General features: G+C 53.8%; 1 protein-coding gene across 1 annotated transcript in view; it reads left to right on the top strand.

Annotated features, from left to right (window-relative positions):
* The window catches only part of LOC147698856 (uromodulin-like 1), a 569,037-nt gene that overhangs the window by 311,341 nt on the left and 239,951 nt on the right, over window positions 1-17,745 (top strand). Inside the window, exon 11 of the mRNA XM_086935447.1 lies at window positions 10,541-10,681. Coding sequence (XP_086791573.1) covers window positions 10,541-10,681 — 141 coding nt within the window. The remainder of the gene's footprint in view (window positions 1-10,540; window positions 10,682-17,745) is intronic.

The following is a 17,745-nucleotide window of genomic DNA, read 5'->3' on the forward strand; positions in this document are numbered from 1 at the left end:
AGCTTTTTAACCACCTCAGCCCGGTGTAGGAGTGTGTCGCGCAATTTCCAGGAACGCTGTCTGTGGGCCAGTGGGGGGAGGGCAAACACCGCCACCACAGGGGACTGATCGGACAGGGACGCAGCAGCAATTTCAACTTCTGCAGCAGGTGCGCGCATAGGGGAAGAAACTAAGAAGTGGTCAAGGCGCGCGAAGGTTTTGTGTGCGTGCGAGTAATATGTGTATCCCTCTCACCTGGGTGAAAGCTACGCCACAGGTCCACCATCCCCATGTCTCCCAGTCTAGTTAAGCCTTCCACAGAGAGGGTACCCGCCTGTGAGGAGCGCTGCCCTGACCTATCTTGCAAAGTGTCCATCACCAAATTCAGATCCCCACCCACCAGGACGTGGCGATCAGGCAAAGCGGCTACCTCCGTGAGGGCTGTATGTAAAAACTTCTCTTGGCCTTCATTTGGAGCATAGATAGAGCACACCGAAAAGATGGACCCCCCCCAGGAGAATCTGTAGGATTGCAGCCGCCCCTTTATCCCAGCCCCCTTCTTCAGCACTTTCCCCCTGAACCGCTGGGCTACCAGTATTGCCACCCCGGCCGTCTTGGTAGAAGATGAGGAGTAGTATTGGTGTGGGAAGCATCGAGACCACATCCTGGAGCAGTCTTTCTGCAAAAGGTGGGTCTCTTGCAGCAGACATATGTCCGCCTTGGAGGCCTCCAGAAGGGAGAGTATTGCCTTCTGTTTCACCGGATTGTTAAGTCCTCTCACATTCAGCGTGAGGACCTTCAATTCAGTCGAGGGCATAGGACCTCATACGGGGAACCGGAGTCCCCCAAACACTGTGTCGCCCGCCAGCCAAAACCTTCGTATATGAATCTGCCTGCCCGGTGGGAAGCATCTCAACCCACGCACCCTGCTTGTCAGAATGGAGCTATAGCAAAGAAAGGTCCCCCGAATCGCACCAAGGGACCCCCCGGACCTCGAACCCGCCCATCTCACCCCCCCATATCCCATCCCCATCCCAACAGAACCCCGAAAAAGGAAAACACAGATAAACAAACATTTCAGAACATACATATTGTCCATCATCCGAAGGTGATTGGTGAAGAAAGAAAGGGGAACACTGATAGGTGATACAGGTGATCCTCACCCGGTCCCCTCCGGCACCCAGCAAAACAGAACCCTTTGTGTAGGCCAGGTAACGATGTGAAGATTCAAGTGACCCCAGGAGCCTCCGTCACCAATGCCACCGAGGCCACGGCGTTCCCCCGCTCTTTCAGGCTTATGGACCGGTCAAGGCCGGACGCCGTTGCTTGTTTACCAACCAGCCACCACTCTGCGGAACGTCTGCGGCGTCGCTGAGATGGGCCGCTGCCCTCAGGTGGGGTGGTCGAGCCATCCAGGCTCACTATGGAAAGAGCCTCCTCCAGAGACCGAACCTGTATCAGCTTGGAGTTCCATTTGAAGATTAGGCGGAACGGGTTCCCCCAAGAATAGGGAATCCCCTGTTCCTTTAAATGCGTTGTGACAGGCTTGAAGCTTCTCCGCTTAGTTAGGGTGGAGGCTTCTAGGTCTTGAAATAACACCGGGCTATGATTTCTAAACTGGAGGGGGGAGCCGTCTCGCGCTTGCCGTAGTATTCTTTCCTTGAGTTGGAAGTCGTGAATGCACACGAGAATGTCTGGGGGGGGCCTTGGGACCCCGAGGCAGGCCCACTCTGTGCACCAGGTCCATCTTGATCTCCATGGGTTCCTCCACCTGCAGTACATGCTTAAAGAGCGCTTCCACATACTCACGTAGGTCCGTTCCTTCCCCCTTCCACGGTACCGCTCTGATACATATATTGTTCCATCAGGACTTGTTCTCCAAGTCCTCGGCGTGGGCCTGAAGGACAAGGTTCTGTTCTGTAAGGCGGATCACATCCTGCTGTAACCTGTGTATGTCCTCCGCGGTCCCCAGATCGTGCTCCTCCAGGGTTGCAACCCTTTCTCCCACCCCATCCATGTCTCTCCTCAGCTCTCTCATGTCCGACGCAAGGTGGGAATGCAGTTCCGTGATATCCTCCTTAATAGCTGTGAACAGCTCTAGCATGAATGCCTTCGTCGCTGGGGCATCGCAATCCGTCTGGCGCGGAGGTTTGGCAGTTCCCGGTGGGGGCGGTTGCGTGGGAGTTTTTTGCACAGTATCCTTTGCTGGCTTATTATTTATTTATTTATTTATTTTGCGATTTCTAAAGCGCCTGGTGACCCGTAGGCATCTCCGCGCTGTAAATCTGTGAAGACCAGGGGAGGGGGGAGAGGATATGAGCTATTTGGGAAACAGGAGGGTTTTGAGTTTTTTTCGGAATAAGGCGTGAGAGGGTTCCAGACGTAGACTGCGTGGGAGTGAGTTCCATCCTGTGGAAGCTCTGACCGAAAAGCGACGACCACCGGTGCGAGCCTTCCTGAATTTTGGTACAGTGGCAAGATGTTCGGCGTCGGAACGAAGGGGTCTGAGGGCTTTATATGGAGTAACCATGTCTCTCAGAGCGGCTGGACCAACACCATTGATGAGCTTATGGGTGGTGCACAGGGCTTTAAACTCTACTCTCTGGCGGACAGGGAGCCAGTGTAGGGCTTTGAGGGCAGGCTTGGTTGAAGCTCTGGGTGGGAGGTTCATAATGAGCCTGGCCGCCGCATTTTGGGTGCGTTGGAGTTTGGCCAGGGTGGATTCTGGTGCCCCAAGATATATGGCGTTGCTGTAGTCGAGCCGGGCTAAGATAAGTCCCTGGACCAGTAATTTTCTGGATAGAGGGGGGAGAAGAGGGAGAATCTTGCGAACGGATCGCAGGAGACCAAAGCAGGTGCCTGCTGTTTTGGCAGCCTGAGTCTTCATTGTGAGGTCAGGTTCCAACCATACTCCTAGTGTTTTGATCTCTTTTTTTGGTGAGGGAATTTCACCAAAGGCGTCCGGCCAAACTGATGGTGGGATGGACATCCATTTGTTTCCCAGGAGCATGATCTCAGTTTTTGCACCATTCAGCTTCAGGGCGGAATCACACATCCAGGTGTGGATGTCCTGGAGACAGTTCAGCAGGCTGTCTGGGTGGTTATCCAGGTGAGACAAGGAGACGACTAGTTGAGTGTCGTCTGCATAGTTTATTATTTTTATCCCGTAGGGGGCCACTACATCTTTCAGGGGGGCCATGTATACATTAAACAGGGTGGGGCTGAGCGATGACCCCTGGGGAACTCTGTTCTTGAGTGATAGTGGTTCAGAGCGTGAGTTGCCGTCCCACACCTGAAAGGAGCGATTGGATAGAAAGGATTCGATCCATGCTCGCGCCGTTCCCACAATTCCTGCCTTGGCCAAGCGATGTAAAAGGACACGGTGGTCCACCGTATCAAAGGCGGCACTGAGGTCCAGGAGGATCACTGCCACTGATCCTCCTGAGTCCAGGATACACCGTGCCTCCTCGATGACGGAGAGGAGGGCAGTGTCCGTGCCATGGCCGGGACGGAATCCTGTTTGGGATTGACGCAACAGATTGTTTGTCTCAAGAAATTGAGACAGTTGCGAGTTCACTAGCTTTTCCGCCATCTTGCTGATACATGGGAGCAGCGAGATAGGTCTGTAATTAGCCATGTCGTCCGGGTTGAGATGGGGCTTTTTCAACAGGGCCTTAACGACTGCGTTCTTCCAGTTGGGGGGGCACCGTTCCTTGGGAGAGAGATGTGTTGATAAGGTCCGTGATGGTGGGGGCTATGTTGGGGGACACAGTTTTTAGGAATCTAACCGGGGCTGGGTCAAGGGGAGAACCGCTTTTCATTTTATCCAGCGTGGAGGTTACCTCGGTGAGGGAGACTGCTCTAAAAGTGTCCAGCTGTGGGCTGTTGTTGCAGGCCACTATGTCCGTGGGGGTAGGTGGATTGATGGTTGGGAGGGAGTCAAGTATCCGCAGGATTTTAGAGTCGAAGTAGTTGGCCAGATCCTTGCTTCTGTCTGGAGGGGGGGAGTGAGGGGAAGGTGCTATTGGGATGTTTAGTAGTTCTTTGACTATCAGGTATGATTCATTTGAGGAGTTTGTCGCGGTTTTTATTCTGTTGTCATAGAATGCAGCTTTGGCTAGCTTTAAGGCTGCTTTGTAGCGTCTTACCGCGCTATGGTACATGTCTTTGTTACTATGGAGCCAGTCTTTTCTCCACAATCTCTCGGCCTTTTTACACTCTTTACGGAGCGCTCTGAGTTCGGAGTTATACTATGGAGCATGGTCCTTAGTCCTATTTTTGTTCTCCCGATTTTTGATAGGGATGATGCTGTCAAGGGAGGAGGAGATCCAGTCTCTGAACTGAGTATCAGCAATGGAGGGGTCAGCTGTGAGACTGGGGGTAGTAGCGTCCAGAGCAATGGCCCAGTTTTCCACCGAGAGACTGGCCCAGGCTCTGTCCTTGGTGTAAGTAGTGGGTTTTTGGGGTTTCTTGAAAGACCCAGGAAGGTGGGCCAAGACAAGGAAATTATCCGTCCACGGGAGGGGGAGGGAATTAGTGAACTGAAGGGAAGGAATGTTCGAGAACACAGGGTCGAGCAGGTGTCCTTTCGAGTGCGTGGCTCCTGAGTTAACAAGGGAGAGGCCAAGGGCTCCCAGGTCACAGATTAAATCAGAAGCCCCTGTATCTAGTGGATCATCAAAATGTATGTTGAGGTCTCCTGTTATCAGGAAGTTAGATGTTAAATGGGCCAGGGATGAAACGGTTTCCAGGAAAGCGGCAGAGAAGGGGCCGAAATGCCCTGGGGGCCGATAAACCAGGAGGCCTGACAGGGAGTTGGTCGGGGAAAGCAGTAGCGTAAAGTGGCAGCTCTCCGACTCCTGGCTCTGAATATCGCTGGATCGACAGGTGAAGTAGTCACGATAAATGATGGCTAATCCCCCTCCTCGACCAAGAGGGCGGGGTTGGGACATGATCAGAAAGCCCGGGGGTAAGGCCAAGACTATGTCGGAGTTAGAATGTCCAGTGATCCAAGTTTCGGTTAGGAAGAGTATGTCCAGATCGAGATCGACGATCAGATGGTTGATGAGTAGGGCGTGCTTGGGGAGCGATCTACAGTTGAGTGTCGCTATTTTGAGGCCTGGGAGTGGGGCAGCCCGACTGGGAAGGAGTAGGTTTCCTGGTTTACAGATATTACATCTAGTGAAAGGTACATTGGGGTCGTACATTACATGGCAGGTGCTGTTTCTAGTAGGTCTGAGGCTGAGAAGATCTCGACGAGAGTAGCTTATCCTTGTGGCGGTAGGGTCCGGCATAGAGACTGGCCCTAGGCCCGGTCGTGCGCGGACGGGCGCAGACGGGCTTGCCTTTGGCGCGCAAACGGCGCTCCCGCTGCGCTGGTATGGCCGGCACATTTGAGGTGGAGGGAAGGGGGCGTGGCCTCAAAGTGGGCGTGTCTACCCTTCGAGCGTCAATGGCGGTTGGCGGGGAGTTTCCCTGTCTCAGCGCTCAATCGGCTGTATCAGGGGGAGTTTAGGCGAGCCTGCTAGGCGCTAGAATCGAGCGCTTTGCGTGCAGGTGAGTGAAGTTTTTAAAAACAGTGCAAGTGAAGAATAACAATTTTTAAAAGCATACGACACAAACAACACACCTCCGGCTTCCGCCTCAGAGGTCAACAAGAGTGTGGCAGCGCTAGTAAGCAGCGTTTAAGTACTGCAAGGGGGCGTGGCCTCGAAGTGGGCGTGTCTACCCTTCGAGCGTCAATGGCGGTTGGCGGGGAGTTTCCCTGTCTCAGCGCTCAATCGGCTGTATCAGGGGGAGTTTAGGCGAGCCTGCTAGGCGCTAGAATCGAGCGCTTTGCGTGCAGGTGAGTGAAGTTTTTAAAAACAGTGCAAGAGAAGAATAACAATTTTTAAAAGCATACGACACAAACAACACACCTCCGGCTTCCGCCTCAGAGGTCAACAAGAGTGTGGCAGCGCTAGTAAGCAGCGTTTAAGTACTGCAAGGGGGCGTGGCCTCGAAGTGGGCGTGTCTACCCTTCGAGCGTCAATGGCGGTTGGCGGGGAGTTTCCCTGTCTCAGCGCTCAATCGGCTGTATCAGGGGGAGTTTAGGCGAGCCTGCTAGGCGCTAGAATCGAGCGCTTTGCGTGCAGGTGAGTGAAGTTTTTAAAAACAGTGCAAGTGAAGAATAACAATTTTTAAAAGCATACGACACAAACAACACACCTCCGGCTTCCGCCTCAGAGGTCAACAAGAGTGTGGCAGCGCTAGTAAGCAGCGTTTAAATACTGCAAGGGGGCGTGGCCTCGAAGTGGGCGTGTCTACCCTTCGAGCGTCAATGGCGGTTGGCGGGGAGTTTCCCTGTCTCAGCGCTCAATCGGCTGTATCAGGGGGAGTTTAGGCGAGCCTGCTAGGCGCTAGAATCGAGCGCTTTGCGTGCAGGTGAGTGAAGTTTTTAAAAGCAGTGCAAGTGAAGAATAACAATTTTTAAAAGCATACGACACAAACAACACACCTCCGGCTTCCGCCTCAGAGGTCAACAAGAGTGTGGCAGCGCTAGTAAGCAGCGTTTAAGTACTGCAAGGGGGCATGGCCTCGAAGTGGGCGTGTCTACACTTTGAGCGTCAATGGCGGTTGGCGGGGAGTTTCCCTGTCTCAGCGCTCAATCGGCTGTATCAGGGGGAGTTTAGGCGAGCCTGCTAGGCGCTAGAATCGAGCGCTTTGCGTGCAAGTGAGTGAAGTTTTTAAAAACAGTGCAAGTGAAGAATAACAATTTTTAAAAGCATACGACACAAACAACACACCTCCGGCTTTGCTGGCTTGTCATTCTTAGGTCTGGTCGACGCCATTTTGTCGCGCTTGACGAGTCTCTCCGGCGATGGTGGTAGGGCTATTCTACTCGTGTGGCCTCAGGCTCAGGCACCGATCCGCACTGTCCCTCTGGGCCAATGCACGTGTCGAGTATCACTCCCTCGCCCCCTCATCATTCGCCGCTTCACGGCCTTCCGGCGGGGCCTCCTCCACTCAAAGGCCCTTGCGGCCTAGCCGCACTGCCGCCGGGGATCAATGCGTAGGTAAGAAGGCCAGATAGAGCAACCCAGCCTCAGCCGGATTCGCGTGCCAGGGAGAGCACTGTCCCAATCAGAGTAAAGTTCAGGGCCCCGAGCTAAGGCTGCTGTGTCGCAGGGATGCCCCCCAGGCGTGTATAAAAAAGGGGGTTAAGCAACGGCCCCCTCGGTAATCAGGCAGGGATCCCTCACCGAAATGAGGGTCTCGTAGGACCAGGGGGACCGCAAGGAACAGGGCCAAAGTGCTTCGGGATGCGTGGAATGCAGCAGGCCTTGGCCGCCTCCACTCAGGGCTGAATAGAGCAACAGTTATACCTCACTACCCTGGTCCTCCACGACCCCCCCAGGCCAGCACAGTCCGCCGACGTGCGGACCGAGGCCCGAAGCACCTTGTGGGGTCACCCCCGCCGCTCTCACCTGCCTTGTGGTTCTTAGCGCCGCGGTGCCACGAGGGAGCACTCACCCGCCAAGCGGCGATCTCACCACCGCGGCCCCGGCATGGCAGGTCTCCGCCTTGGGACGTAGCTCAGGCACAGAGAACACCGAGGCCGAGCCGTCTCTCTCGTTCCACGGCGGCCGGGCTCTTCTTCTCAGTCCCCGAACCCTGGGGATATCCTCTCGAAGTCCGCTACGCACTCTCCGGGCTCAGCGAGCTCTCTTGGCAGGGCCAGCAGCTGCGCCCCCAGCTACCCGCTCGGGACTCACTCTGTGTCTCTGTCTTTCTCCAGCCGTGTGAGCAGCGTCAGAGCAGCTGCAGACAGCCCACCTTCACCCCGCTGGCCCCAACCGCTGCAGGGGGTCAGCTCCACTCCGACACGCACCTGTCGAAGGCCGCGTCGCGCTGCTCCGCTCCAAGGGCTCCAAACAGCAAAAGGAGTGCACCAGCCTCTGCCCGCCAGCCACCAGGGATGCCAAATCAACTTTGCCAATGCCGATGGGCACCGACAGGGTGATAATTAAATCTTATATTCTGGCGGCGCCGGAGGGACCGAGAAATGCGTCCTACACCGCCGCCATCTTAGCCACGCCTCCATGGTGCTCCCTTTTGAGCTCACCATTACATACCCCTCAGATGTTCGCGATGGCAGTGGTTGCAGCACACCTTCAGGGGTCAGTTGTTCCAGCCTTCCCCTACCTTGATGACTGGTTGTTGAAGGCTTTCTCGAACCAGATAGTCCTAGACCACCCCCAGATAACGGTGAACCTCCTAATATCGTGGTTCACTATCAAATTGACAAAATCACATCTGACTTCTTTTCAGATGCTCCTGTTTATCGGAGCCATCCTGCATATGCTGCAGTTCCCCCAGGAGCAAACATCCCAGGATATTTGGCCCCTAATCCCATGTTGCAGCCTATATCCTGGATCCCAGTGAGGATGGCTTCCCGTTTACTGCTAGTCAATCATACCAGCTGGCATATGCAGGCTCTACAGGAGAACATGTCCTGTTGGACTGTATCCAGATTTCAGAGGAGACTGCAAAATATCGGCAGTGGTGTCTGCTAGACTTCGATTGAGTCAGCGGCAGACCTCTCTCCCTTACCTCACCCAGAGTTTAAGGTCTTCTTGTCCACCATTTAAGGGAGACTGGCAAAGGTGCTCACAGACAACACCACCGCCATGTGGCACTGTAGCAAGCAAGGTGGATGGGGTTTTGGGTTCTGTGCCAGGTGGCTCATTGTCACTGTAAAGTAGCTGAATCACCAGGACATTCTTCTGGTTATAATTCACCTGATGAAATGCCCAAACATCATTCTGTGAACTGGAGTCTTTTGCAGCTGAAAAGGTTCCATTTTGGATATCTGCAGACTTGTCATGCAAATGTACCAATAGGCTATGCATCTGAGGTTGTGAAAAAGACTATGAAAGCAACTGAAGTCAGTGTGCATGAGTGGCACAAATATGCGGCTTCGCTTGCCACTTCTGGAGCAGAACAACATTGGCACGGAGCCGGATGACCCCACCTACCTGGGTAGAGGAGTGCTACTTTTAAGTTGTCGTATTCAGTCTGACGCCTGGGTAATATTCACAAAGTGAGGAATCTGAAGTTAGATGGAATATTCACAAGAAAGAGAGTAGTCAAAGTTAAGTAACTTGTTCTTTAAGCCATAACACTACTAGAGGAGTGGGGGCAGTGAGCGGCTGTAACCCAGTCTCTCCAACCATGCCTTATTATCGGTGCTTCACCCAAGTACTGGCCTATGAGTTCCCCACAAATTACAGCTGCTTTAAGGGGTAAACTGGCGGTCTCTGCTAGCGTCACCCTGGGACACTACCTCGTTTCACCTTTCATTTGAACTAGCCTGACCCTTCTCTTATAGCTCAGGTGTGCCCAGGTCTGAAACGCCCCTATTTCTCCTCACCACTTCCTGGTTTTTCTATTCTCCAAAGGCATTGTTTGTAATCTGGCACAGACTTTACAGTAAGTAGTGTGTGGGCATACATGATAGGGTGGTGGTGATAGCAGCTTTGTGTGGTAAGTAGTTTTGGCATTATTTAAATATATGTTTTTACAGCTCTTAGTACTTCCTAGGCTTACCATACTCAAAATGGGGAAAATTATTAACTCATTTACAAACTTTCTGGCTCGAAATTGAATTGAGGGTATTAAACCTCAAAGCATTTTCTGCTTCTAAATTCAGTTTGAATGCACAAAAGTCAATTTGCAGAGCTAAAATCATAACTAATTTACAAAGTCTGGATATAATTAAACGCTCTGAAATAAAAGTTTACTGCTATAATATCGAGTTTGAAATATCCTGCAAGATTATTGGCTAAACATTAGATGCGAAGGCCAGCAAATATAGGTTTGCTATACTTAAATAAAAAATATATGTACCTTGATAATCTATACCTCACTGACATTAATTAGGCTGAAGATGAGGCACCCAACAATGTTCTATGGGGAAGAAAGGCTCTTGCAATATTCAAGGTAGATCATTGATACACCAGGAATCAGGAAGTGACTTTGGAGGGGGCGGGGTAAACGCCAGAGTTTTGGAGGAGTTTCTGTGTTTACTTCACACTCCAATCAGTCAGTTCAGGGAGAGATCGGTGTCCGCCATAACGTTTCATTTTTTTGTTTTATTTTAACGATTTTTATCAAACAAGGTGGGTGAGGAGGATAGTGAGGGTTCAAAATGTTTGAGAGTTGAGGGGCGCAAGGAGTTGACATCAGGGACTTTCGATATGACTGGTCTAATTGAAAGAGGATCTATCCCATCGTTCAAGGTGCAGTCTCTGAGGAATTGAGCAAATCAGTTGAGGTGAGTGGTCCTAAATATATGGCACTACAGGATGGGATGCACACCATATACAAAGTAGTGGTGAAGTCTAAAATGCTTGGGTGGCAAGTAGTTGTCAGTATCCTGTCTGGGGTTGTGGAAGTTTGTAGTGATGCCCACTTAGAAAAATGCTAATGTTTGAAAAACGACTCTATTGCAAATAGCATCTTTGAGATGTGAGCAGCGCGGGCTTTCTCTATGTTGACATTTTTGATCTGTGTGTTTTAGATCTTGATGAATGTGCGTCACCATTGGAGAACGACTGCTCGCCAGATGCCCTTTGCATAAACACAGACGGCTCATACACCTGCGAGTGCAAAGCAGGCTTCATAGATCTGGGACTCACAAGCCCAGGAAGAAACTGCAGAGGTAAAGCAACATCATGTGAAGTAAGGCCTGTATTGTAAGCTGCACGTTCGCCTCAGCGCTTGGACAGCTATGTGCGCTTTATAAAAATCATTTACATTTCATTCATTTCATTCATTCATTTCATTTCATTCATTCTATGTAGTACCAAAACAAAGGACTGCATTAGCAATCTTGACACTGCCCCGACCACTGTCTTCATTGGGCCACAGGCCCATTCTTTAAACACATACTGTAGTGTGCCAACTTTGTGATTGTAATGGTATTTCCTTGTCTGTTTGAAATGGAATCGCTGCCGTGAATAAAGGTGCATTAGGAGATTGTTTTCTTGGATTGAGAAGCGTATTTGATGAGTAAGCTTAAGATATTCCATTTCAGAAGATGTGTAATAAGCCTCACATGCAGTGTTTTAAGCAAGATTGAGGCCATACAAGTCAAACGCACACAACTACGTAGGACACTTTCTTTTGTTGTGTAGGATCCGATCCAATATTCTGCCACCTAGCAGAGTAAAATGCCCTTTACTTTCCCTACAACAGCATCCAGGACTGCATAGCGTGGCTTGGATGCCGAGGAGGTAGGCAGCGTGAGCTCGGAGCTCCGTGCCCGATCCCGAAAAATATCCTGAAAATCTGATCGGACCCCGAGGTAACCGATACCATCCGGTACTGGACGTTACTGCGGAGGGTCCGAGGCCCACGGAGGACGACACCGAGCCATCCCACAGCAGTTTTTCGACTTTGAAAGTTGAACCCAGGTGAGAAGTTGCGGACCCCAAAATGGCGGCGAGGGCATGAGAGCAGACACGACGGAGACATCTTCCCGGAGACCCACTGAGGACTACTTACTGACGAATCAAGGGTGTTGGCAGCCATATCGCGCCTCTCCCCGGGTGCCGAGTGGACTTTGGGAGCACTCTTGGGCGGTGGCTGAGGACCGCCCCCCTAGTGAGGGCGACGGCAGTGCGGCAGTGGCCCAGTGACGAGAGCCCCGGGCCCCTGGCACGTCTGGCGCAGGCCGGGCCGCGATCGCTCAGTGTTTCCTAATACTTGGTGACAAAACTGGGCCCGGGAACCCTGCCGAAGAACGAAACCCGACGGCACTCGGAGGGTGACCAGGAATATACTCGGAGACCGCCGCCCAAACCGGCCCAGATGGGGAAACCAAAGGGGAAGGGAGATGGCGCGACCGACACGGAGGCTGCGGAGGGAGCGGAGCGAGACCAAGCGGCATTGCAGCGGATGCAGGATCGTATCCTGGAGGCCATCGCCACCACTAAGGACGCCCTGCAGCAAGATATCGCTCAGGTGGCGACGGGCTTGGGCCTCCTGAAGGCCGACCACGACAAACTTAAAGACAGGGTGAAAACCGTGGAGATCACGGTTAAGGAATTAGCCCCGGGCCATGAAACGTTGAAGGCCCAGATGGTAGACGTGATGGACCGCCTGAAGGTGCTGGAAAGGAGGGCCGAGGATGCCGAAAACAGAAACAGGCGCAACAACGTACGCCTAGTGGGCCTGCCGGAGAAAATTGAAGGCGACGACATGGTGGGATACCTTGATAACTGGTTGCGGACGGAGGTGGCACCGGAAGGTCTGTCCCCCTTCTTCTCCCTGGAACGGGCACATAGAGTTCCAGCGCGCCCGCCAGCCTTGGGCCTTCCTCCTCGCCCGGTGGTGTTCAAGTTGCTCCATTATCGGGACAGAGATTGGCTCTTACAGAGGGCGAGAGAAGCAGGGCCCTTTCAAGTGGAGAACAATAGAGTCACCATGTTCCCGGACTATACGTTTGAGACGCAGCGACTCCGGGCAAACTTCCTGTCCCTCAAGCGGGAGCTCCGCCAGGAAGGCATCAAGTACTCCCTGCTGTTCCCTGCCAAGCTAAGAGTGGTAGTGGATGAGAAAACACTATTCTTCACAACTTCCGCGGACGCTTGGGACTGGTGGGACACTTATAAAGCGGGAACGGACGGTGCCAAGGCCAGGGAGGAGGAGGCCAAGGTGGCGAAGCCAGTAAGGCAGTCCCAACGGATCAGGAGGAACCGCAAGAGAACCGGGAAACCATCGGTGTCACAGACGGAGGCGGAGAGGCAGGCGGCACTACAGGCGGTAGTGGACTTATCTAGGACCGCCAGGACTCGGTCCGGAATCGGAGGACCCGGGCACGGGCTCGGAGACTGGACAATCGGAATTTGGTGGAGCCCGGGGCCCTATTGTGACGCCGCAGACTTCGGAGGAGATATTGGAGGCGTGTTGAACTGAACTGGTGGAGTGAGCTCGTTGGTTGGACACCGGGGCACTGGGCCCGCAGCAGTGGAACATTATTGATCGAGGTTTTGGGGAGTTGTAATGAGGGGATTGCGGGGTGGAGCGCGTGGGGCTGATTTGTTTTGAGGTTCTATCGCATTGAGCCGCGCCCTACTGGCCCCTAAGGTCATCGCAGTGGGGACTGCGAGCATTACCACCTCTCCTTGAGGGGTGGTCGGGAGTGTTGGTTTGGATGGGGGTACTTCCAGTTGCGGGGGGGCCTGTCCTGGGGGGGTGGGAGTTGCGAGCAGTTGGGGTTGCTCGGGGGGCAGTTGTTGTTGGCGGGGTTCAGCTTCCTGTTTGGAGAGGGTGGGTGGGTGGGCCCGTGGTCGCGGGACTTGTGCGGACATTGTTCTTTGCTGTATGGTCCGGTTGTGTAGGGGGAGATGGCTAGCACTGGGGCTTTGAAATGTGTGACCTGGAATGTGCGGGGTATGCAGTCCATGGCGCGCAGACATAAAGTCCAGGCGTACCTCAAGCGTAGGGGGGTTCATGTAGCGTTCCTGCAGGAGACACATCTTAATAAGCAGGAAGGGGCGGCCCTGCAAAGGCGCTGGAGGGGGCAGCTATTCTACACGACATTTTCGGCTTTTGCAAGGGGGGCACTGATATGGATACGGGCGGGGGTCCCCTTCCAGGTCTCAAAGTCATTGGTGGACCCTGAGGGCAGATATGTGGCGGTGGAGGGGAAGCTGAGAGGCAGGGTGATATCTCTCTGTAATGTGTATGCTCCTAATGTAGACCTGCCCGCCTTCTTGTCTACCATCTCGGGCAAATTGGCGGGTTACCTGGCAGGGCCGGTCCTCTTGGGGGGGGACTTCAACTCGGTTGAGGATGTGTTACTAGATAGGTCCCATCCCCCGCTGCGCGCGTCCCCAGTACATAGGGTCGCTAAGCGTAGGTTGGAATGGCAGGAGAGCTGGGCCCTCACGGATGCATGGAGGGCGTTGCACCCCACCGCTAGGGACTATTCCTTTCACTCACACCTGCATGATTTGCATGTGCGGCTGGATGCGTTTCTTTGTTCGGCATGTGTGCTCCCAGCGGTGGGAGGGGCGGAATACTTGGCTAGGACGATATCAGACCACAACCCCTTGTTGTTATCTCTGGAGTGGATGGTGACGGTTAACTGCGTGCCAACATGGCGCCTGCAACCTGATACCCTGGACGATTTGTTGTTCAGGGAGGCCCTAAGTGAGCGTATTGAGAGGTATTTTGAGGAGAACAGTGGCTCAGCCTCCACGAGGGCGGTTGAATGGGATGCGTTCAAGGTGGTGGTGCGGGGACACTGTATTGGACATACGGCAGGGGCTCGGAAGACTTTGTTGGATGACTTAGATAAGGCTGAGACACGGCTGAGGGAACTAGAGAAGGGGCGCCCGAATCACCCTGAACTGCAGGAGGGGCTTAGCGGGGCGCGGGAGGGGCTGGCAGTAGAGCTGGAGCGGCTGCGAAGCTTCGACCACAAGGCGTACATGACAAGGGCGCATGCGGAAGGTGATAAGGCGGGGTCAATGTTGGCGTGGCTTGCTAACCCAATCCGGGGGGGAGTGCCGATCATGGGGATCCAGGAGCCAGGGGAGGAGCCCTGCCACACTCAACCCGGGATCCTGAATAAGTTTCGTGCTTATTATGAAGGGCTCTATGAGAGTGGTGGAACAGGAGGGACAGAGGAGCTTGAGGAGTTCTTGGACGGATTACAGTTGCCGCGAGTGGAGGACTCGGAGGCAGAAGAACTAGGTCGGCCCATCTCTCTCGGAGAAATTGGTTGTGCTATAAAACAGATGGCTAGAAATAAGACCCCGGGCCTTGACGGACTGCCGATCGAATTTTATAGCAAATACCTAGAGTACCTTGCACCACGGCTGCGCGAGGTATACAATGAGGCGCAGGAGAGGGGCCGACTCCCGGGCTCCATGTGCGAGGCCCTCATGATCCCGCTCTTGAAGCCGGGCAGAGAGAGTGCGGCGCTGTCCTCGTATCGTCCGTTGTCTATGTTGACGACGGACTACAAGATCCTCAGTAAAATTCTGGCCAACAGACTGCTGGTACATATGACGGGCCTGGTTCACGGTGACCAGTGCGGTTTCATACCGACACGCAACACCACCCATAACATTCGTAGACTCACGAGACTGATGGGTGCGGACTGGCCGGACGCCGTCTCCCCATTTGTCCTTTCCATTGATATTGAGAAGGCATTTGACAGCCTTGAATGGGGATACTTATATGAGGTGATGCGTCGCTTCGGGCTGGGGGACGGATATATAAAATGGACCAAGGTCCTCTACACCGAGGCGGTAGCGAGGGTCCGAGTGGGCACACTGATCTCGAACCAATACCCGATTAGGCGTGGCACTAGACAGGGCTGTTCGCTATCCCCGCTCTTATTCGCGTTGGCGATGGAACCCTTCGCTGCGGAAGCCAGACAGGGCCGCCACTACGCAGGTTTGTCATTTAGGGGGAGACCGCACTTCATCTCCCTGTACGCGGATGACTTGCTGATGTTTTTGGCCGACGCGGGCCCCGAGCTTCAGGGGGCGCGACAGCTACTGGGACGATTCGGTAGGTTGTCGGGCCTGAGGGTCAACTGGCCTAAATCCTGTCTGTTCCCCCTGAGGCCGGGAGAACCGTGCCCACTCACTGCTCAGGAACTCCGGTGGGAGCCGCGCTGTCTGCATTATTTGGGGGTCTATGTTTACCACGCCCCGTCCGACCTGCTGGATGGTAACATCACTCGCTGTATTAACGCCCTGCGGGGGTCCATGGACTTCTGGGCAACCCTGCCGCTCTCCCTAGCTGGTAGAATTTCCCTGCTTAAAATGATAGCCCTGCCCAGGCTTTTGTATTATTTCAGGACGCTACCGGTGTGGGTACCGAGCTCGGTTTTCAAACGCCTGAGGTCATTGGTCATAGCGTTCTTGTGGGGCACGGGTAGGAGGCGCATAGCGCTCGACACGCTGTTGCGCCCTAAAGATGAAGGAGGTATGGCAGTGCCGGATTTTGAAGGGTATTACCTAGCTGCACAGCTGCAGACCTTTACTCAGGAGGTGGCGAGAGTGTATAGAGGCCCCGAGGACGCGAGAGTAGAAGGCACCCCGCGACACGTTCTGGCATATATTACGCTGCACCAGAAACTCCGGGTGGGAGATCTGACGGTCGAGGAGCAGACGTTCCAGCTTTCCTGGGACCGGGCCCGTAAGCGGGCGGGTGTCCGCCGTATGTATGCCCCCGAAATTCCGCTGGGGATGGTCACCGCCCTCCCACATGGGGGTGACTGGTCGCGCTTGCTGGGATGGGAGGAGGCGGGAATACTAATGCTGGGTGACCTCTACGAAGATGGGGTGTTGCTGCCGTTTCGGGACCTGCAGGAGCGATTTGACCTTCCGAGGGGCGACTACTTGCTGCACGCAGCAGTCACGGGCGCTATGCGAGCCCACTGGGGGGAAGGGCTGCAGGAACCTGGCACCTCGATGGCCTGCCAGTACGCCATGATGGCGGCGGGAACCTTTAAGGCTGTCACGTGCCTCTACTCCAGGATGCAGCAGGAGGCCTTGCAACCCTTGGCAGCCCTGAAGGCCAAGTGGGAGCTGGACCTCCAAGTGGAGATACCAGACACGACCTGGGGCCAGTTGCTAAGACGGGCAAGGAAGAGCTCGAGGAACGCCAGGTTCCAATTGATTCATTTTTATGTGATTCACAGGGCATACCTCACCCCTGGGAAAATCCAACAGTATTTTGGGGCGACTGACGCTGCTTGCCCCAGATGTAACACAGCTGGGGCGGATTTGTGCCATATGCTGTGGGATTGCCCCTCCTTGGGAGATTATTGGCAGGAAGTTGGGCGGGCCCTTAACGCAGCGACAGACAGGGATATCCAGTTCACTAAAGCGGTTGGCGTCCTACATTGGTTCCCGCATACACCTAGGACTAAGATGACTAGTAAATTTATAGACTTGGGGCTCATCCTGGCCAAGCGGGAGATCACGAGAAACTGGAAGTCCAGAGTGGGGCCCACGTATAAAAGATGGTATGGAGAATGTCTGAGATGGGCCGCGTGTGAAAGTACCCTACGATACCAGTTGGCCTGGAGGTTGAATGATGAGAAGGCGCTGGAGAGGGCGACGGCATGGGAGGTGATGGTGCAGGCACTCCGGGAGGTGGACGATGAGGGGCAGGATGGCGAGAGTGCACTAGCTGGAGCAGACCCTAACACTACACAGGAGAACACACCTTAGCGAAAGTTTACTTCCTCCTGCAACACACCAGACGCTTTTACACTGTTAACCCAGCGCAGAGCGACCACGGGGGTGGGTGGGTAGGAGGCTGCTTTGGAGGGGAATTGGGGTACCGAAATTTGGGGAGGGGGAGGGGAGAAAACCACAAAAGCGTCCCAGGGTTATTTGCTTGATGAAGCGGACGGACACTGTAAGGAGCCACAAGAAATGGGCGGGGTTGAGGTCACCCGCGCTGAGCTCGAGATGAAACCCCCTGCCGGCGATCGACTGGAACTAACTAAGACTGTACATGATGTGTTGTTAATGCTAAGTATATTGTCTGTACATTTATAATGGTGATGCAATAAAAACGAAGTTAAAAAAAAAAAATCCAGGACTGCATATTGTTTGTTGCTACCTCTTACATTTGTATGATTGTTTACATTATATATTATATAATTTCTCCAGTCTCGCATTACTTCCGTCCACAGAGGTCCTGCGCGTGTTCGGGTGTGAGAGCCCGTTGCACATATCCACCATATCT

The sequence above is a fragment of the Lissotriton vulgaris genome, chromosome 8, assembly GCF_964263255.1.
Source record: "Lissotriton vulgaris chromosome 8, aLisVul1.2, whole genome shotgun sequence".
In the NCBI taxonomy this organism is placed as follows: domain Eukaryota; kingdom Metazoa; phylum Chordata; class Amphibia; order Caudata; family Salamandridae; genus Lissotriton; species Lissotriton vulgaris.